The sequence below is a fragment of the Arachis ipaensis genome, chromosome B2, assembly GCF_059453495.1.
Source record: "Arachis ipaensis isolate K30076 ecotype BB chromosome B2, ASM5945349v1, whole genome shotgun sequence".
Taxonomy (NCBI): domain Eukaryota; kingdom Viridiplantae; phylum Streptophyta; class Magnoliopsida; order Fabales; family Fabaceae; genus Arachis; species Arachis ipaensis.
The window spans coordinates 24354797-24360330 of NC_142437.1; the positions used below are offsets into that span (position 1 = coordinate 24354797).

The following is a 5534-nucleotide window of genomic DNA, read 5'->3' on the forward strand; positions in this document are numbered from 1 at the left end:
ATGCCACGTACAAGAATCTGCAGAAAACACCCCCAGCGATTTCTGGACCCTTTTTCGGCCCAAATCCAAGTCAGAAACACAGAATATAAGCCAGAGAACGGAGGAATCGAAGGGAGATGTTTTTACAACATTCAACATACACAATTTTAGGTTTTAGATGTAGCTATTAGAGAGAGAGAGGCTCTCTCCTCTCTCTCAAGTTTTAGGATTAGGATTCCTTTTATTTTATTTTATGATTACTACCTCAATGCCAGGTTCAATGTTCCTTTAATTAATGTTTCTCTTCTATTTTTATTTATTCCAATGCTTTTACTTGTTAATGTTCCAATTTAGCTTATGAACCTTTTCATGTCAAGATTTGAATATTCTATTTAATATTATTTGAGGTATTTCAGATTAACGATTGTTCTATTATATTCATGATGCTTTCAATTTAATTTAGATTTATTTTTCCTTTTAGCTTTGGTTAAGTAATTAGTAATGCTTGAGTTATCAAACTCAGCCGTTGATTGGAAATTAGGATTGCGGATTGATTTGCATCTCTCTAAAGCTAGTCTTTCCTTAGGAGTTGACTAGAACTTGAGGAATCAAATTGATCAGTCCACTTGACTTTCCTTTATTTAGTAAGGGTTAACTAAGTGGGAGCAAAAATCCAATTCCCATCATACCTGATAAGGATAACTAGGATAGGATTTTCAGTTCTTATACCTTGCCAAGAGTTTACTTTATAATTATTAATTTATTCTTCTTGCTATTTAAATTACTTGTTCCCTATTTCAAAAACCCAAAAATATACAATTTTCTATAACCAATAATAAATCATACTACCCTGCAATTCCTTGAGAGACGACCCGAGGTTTCAATACTTCAGTTATAAATTTTATTGGGTTTGCTTTAGTGACAACTAAGTTTTTGTACAAAAGGATTCTCTGTTGGTTTAGAAGCTATACTTACAATGTGATTGTTTTTATAAAAATTCTTTACTGACAGGAATCCGATCGTCAGTCACCCTCCCTTTGTTTCCGGTTCCGCCTCCATTGTTGAGGGTGTTGTTGGATGGTGATAATGAACGAGTTATGCATTATCAAAAACATATCAGGGCTTTCAATGGTATGTTTTCCTTCACATCTATGGCTTGGAAGATTCAGTACACACTTAACAAGGGATCCGCTCCCCCGATGTTTGTAATTAGTGACCAAAATTACCATTCTATTGGAAGTTTGATGCCACAACAGTCTAGCAAGCCCAAGTTTGCACAGCTCTATACAAAAAATAAAGTCCAGAACAGGATTGACGCAATTGGGTGAGTAGGTTTCATTGACCATTATTGCGAATTGCTCAACCATTGATATTTTAATATGTGTATCATATTATTTATTCGGGTGTGACCTTGATTTATCATTATGTCTTTCATTTTTTGTTTACTGTAGCTAGTCTTATCAACACAATTTTATTGATCAGACAATTGTGGCCGACCTTAGCAACATGCTTGATTCCCACAATTCTCTTGCTAAGTCTTTCCGATATGCTAGGCAAAGGTTCGCTGAAGATTCAACCACTCCGCTAAAGCTTCGTCTTATTAAAAAGAGGAATACGGATGGTAGGAGATATAATCTACCATCAGCGTCTGAAGTTGCAGCTCTTATTGTAGGTGATTTTGATACAGAAAACCTTGCGAGGGACGCTATTATTCAGACGCGTTCAAATCAGTTAAAACGCATTGACGTTAATCATCCCAAGTACCTTGCCCTACAATACCCCTTGTTATTTCCATACGGAGAAGATGGTTTTTGGAGTGTCATCTTAATATCTGAAGAAAGATCTAAGCAACATTTACATAAGCGCGAAACGATTAGCATGAGGGAGTTTCTATCTTTTCGAATCCAAATGAGGGAATAGGAGTCGTAAGTTCTTCTCAAGTCAAGACGTTTGTTCCAACAATTTTTGGTTGATAGTTACACTATGGTAGAAGTTGATAGACTACAATATCACAGGTTCCACCAGAACAAGTTTCGCTCCCATCAACTGTAGGGGCTTCATGAGTGCCTGATTCATGGTGAGACACAAGCTGCCAGAACTGGCAAACGAGTTATCCTGCCGTCGTCCTTTGTCGGTGGTCCCCGGTACATGTACAAAAATTGCAAAGATGCATTTGCTATTTGCAGGTTTGCCAGTTATCCTAGCTATTTTATTACTATCACATGTAACCTAGACTGGAACGAGATTAAAGATTGCATTGCCAACTATTCATTAAAGCCAAGTGACATGCCGGATATCATATCTAGGTTTTTCAAGATCAAGTTAGACGCCTTACTAAAAGACTTAAAGGATGGGTCTATATTTGGAAAGCCTAAAGGAAGTAAGGTTTTTCATTCACTGTCTTCAAGTTCACCCTCACAGATTAGTCCTTTTTCTGTCAGTTGTTATTTGTCTCCTAACATATTCTATTCTTTTTTCCATTTTCTTTGTCTTAGTTGTTTACACAGTTGAATTCCAGAAGCGTGGCCTTTCCCACTGTCACATTTTATTGTTTATTCAGCCAGACGAGAAGCCTAGATCATCCGATGATATTGACCATCATATCTCAGCTGAGATACCCGACGAACACACGCAACCTAAGCTACACAGGTTAGTCCAGAAGTTCATGGTTCATGGACCCTGTGGGGTTTTAAACACGAGCAGCCCGTGTATGGTTAATGGGAAGTGTTCCAAGTTCTATCCAATGGTATTCCGTCAGAAAACAGCCATAGACAGTGCAGGTTTTCCCAAGTATAAACGGTCAGATAATGGCCGTTCAACAAGAAAGAGAAATGTTGACGTCGACAATCGGTTTATTGTCTCGTACAATGCAACGTTGCTTCTTAAGTATGGATGTCACATAAATGTCGAGTACACTTGCCAAACGTCTGCTATTAAGTATTTGTTTAAGTACGTCCACAAAGGTAATGACCGTGTCTCAACTTCGTTTTTCCGATCACATGATTCAGCTGATTCCGTTGTCACTGTGGATGAAATCCAAAACTACTATGATTGTCGATATATATCTGCTTGTGAGGCATCCTGACGGCTATTCGGGTTTGAGATTCAGTTCAAAGAGCCTAACATCATTCGCCTTCCATTCCACTTGCCGAATGAACAGAATGTTTTGTACAAAGATCATCAGCTTATTGAGAATGTAATCGAGATTGCAGTCTCAAAGGATAGTATGTTTATCGGCTGGTTTAAGGCTAACAAGGATTTTGATGTGGCCCGTACACTTACCTATGCGAAGATTCCATCGTTTTTTGTTTGGGATAAGCAGGGGCATATATGGAAGCCGCGAAAGCAAGGGCATATGATTGGTCATCTCACACATATTCCTCACTCACATGGAGAGGAGTACTACCTTCATTTATTATTAAACTATCAAAAAGGGTGCCAGACATTTGCTGATGTCCGTTCTGTTGGTGGCATTGTGTACAATACATTCAAAGAAGCCTATTATGCTCTAGGGTTGTTACAAGACAATAGAGAATTTATTGATGCAATTAATGAAGCCAGTGCGTGGGCTTCACCGAATTATATCAGGAAGTTGTTTGCAATGCATTTGATGTCAAATAACATGGTCCATCCCGACATGGTGTGGGAACAATGTTGGCAACATTGTGCGGACAGCTCGATGCTTTACGAAAGTCACAACTTGGGTAAACTTTGCATTTTTTTTACTATTATGTTGCTATCTCGCCAAAATCATACCAAGCAATTTAAAAACTACCCTTTTTTCATTCTCCTGCTATGTGTTATGCATTTATTCTTTTTCCTTTATTACCATGGCAAAATTGTTTGCGATGTAACTCTCTTCTATTTTGTTTTTAGGTTTCTAGCGTTCCGTCGATGAGATTAAGTCCACCACGCTTGCCAAAATTGAAAAACTTCTGCAGTCGAACTGTAGGACCCTAAAAGAATTTACTGACATGCCATTTCTTGATTCAGTGGATTTGACTGAACCTCCCGACACAGTCTTCTTTGATGAGCTCAATTTGGATAAGACAGAGTTGGCAAGTATTTCTGTTGATTTGGTTTCCCACTTGAATCGAGGCCAGTGTGTTGCGTTTGACACAATAGCCAATGCATTCAGTCGTGGCACTAGTGGTTTTTTCTTTGTTTGTGGATATGGTGGAACTAGGAAGACTTTTCTATGGAATGCACTGTCTGCTTCAATAAGGTCGAAGGGTCATATTATTTTCAACGTGGCATCCAGTGGCATTGCAGCGCTGTTGTTGCCTAATGGGCAAACTGCTCATTCACGCTTTAAGGTTCCACTCAGTGTTAACCAAGACTCCATTTGTAATATAAGGCAAGGCACACCCCTCGCGCGTCTTATTTCATCTGCAAAATTAATTATATGGGATGAGACACCTATGTTAAATAAATTTTGCTTTGAAGCGCTCGACAAGTACCTTAAGGATGTTCTTCGTTTTGATCATGGATATAATCCTGATGCTCCATTCGGTGGAAAAACTGTTGTTCTAGGAGGTGATTTCCGTCAGATATTGCCTGTGATTCCTCGTGGTTCCCAGGAGGAGATTGTTCATTCGTGTATTAAAGCTTCGAACCTGTGGCAATGTTTCCAAGTGTTGCAATTGACTGAAAACATGAGGCTAGGTCGTGGTTCGCAAGATATCCACAATGTACAGTTAGAGTAATTTGCTGACTGGCTGCTTCAAATAGGTGACAGGTTACTCGGAGACAGTACCGATGGCGAATCAGTTATTAGAATACCCAACAACTTGCTGTTGGATATTGAGTCTCTGCGTCTGCATGATTTGGTGTTGTTTGTTTATCCTGACATTTTACTCCATTCTTCTAGCATGGATTATTTTAAGGGCAGGAATATATTAGCACCAACACTTGATGTTATTACTGAAGTTAACAATCATGTGATGTCTTTGATCCCTGGCAACGAGAGAGTTTACTTGAGCTCTGATACACTACTTAATGAAGATGGTCACTTGGAATCTGAATTATATACAATGAGCATAGAGTCGTTGAATGCGTTGAATTATTCTGGAATTCCCCAACACAGGTTAGTTCTTAAAATTGGTGTTCCTGTGATGCTTCTTCGCAATATTGGCCAATTCAATGGACTATGCAACGGTACACGAATGCAAGTTAGACGTCTCGGCGACCATGTCATTGAGTGCGTCATATTAGCAGGTCGTAATACTTGTGAGGTTGTCTTTATTCCCAGAATGAACATGGCCCCTAATAATGAGACATTACCGATTAGATTTACTCGACGACAATTTTCGGTTGCGCTTTGCTTTGCGATGACCATAAACAAGTCCCAAGGACAAATAATGTCAACTGTTGGCATGTATCTTCCAAGACCTGTTTTCACTCATGGTCAGCTTTATGTTGCACTCTCTCGGGTCAGCATGCATTCTGGACTGAAGATATTATCTGTTGGCTCTAACGGCACAGTCTCAAATCATACTATTAATATTGTCTATAGAAAGGTTTTTACCGGCTTACTACCTTCCATTCTACCTTGA

General features: G+C 38.9%; 1 protein-coding gene and 1 pseudogene across 1 annotated transcript; both read left to right on the forward strand.

Annotated features, from left to right (window-relative positions):
• The first annotated feature begins 1485 nt into the window (after positions 1 to 1485).
• Positions 1486 to 4585, forward strand: LOC107627031 (uncharacterized). Its single transcript, XM_088505735.1, has 6 exons — positions 1486 to 1739; positions 2166 to 2359; positions 2475 to 3055; positions 3140 to 3619; positions 3864 to 4515; positions 4560 to 4585. The coding sequence occupies exons 1-6, from the start codon at positions 1486 to 1488 to the stop codon at positions 4583 to 4585; spliced, it is 2187 nt and encodes a 728-aa protein (XP_088361861.1).
• Positions 4586 to 4634: 49 nt separating this feature from the next.
• LOC148573328 (uncharacterized) lies at positions 4635 to 5534 on the forward strand (annotated as a pseudogene).

Excerpts from the sequence above, each read along its gene's own strand:
- LOC107627031 (XM_088505735.1), top strand. The coding sequence starts at position 1,486 with ATGCTTGATTCCCACAATTCTCTTGCTAAGTCTTTCCGATATGCTAGG. Across the intron at positions 1,740-2,165 it reads ATTGACGTTAATCATCCCAA|GTTTGCCAGTTATCCTAGCT; the intron begins GTACCTTGCCCT and ends TGCTATTTGCAG. Across the intron at positions 2,360-2,474 it reads ATTTGGAAAGCCTAAAGGAA|TTGTTTACACAGTTGAATTC; the intron begins GTAAGGTTTTTC and ends TCTTTGTCTTAG.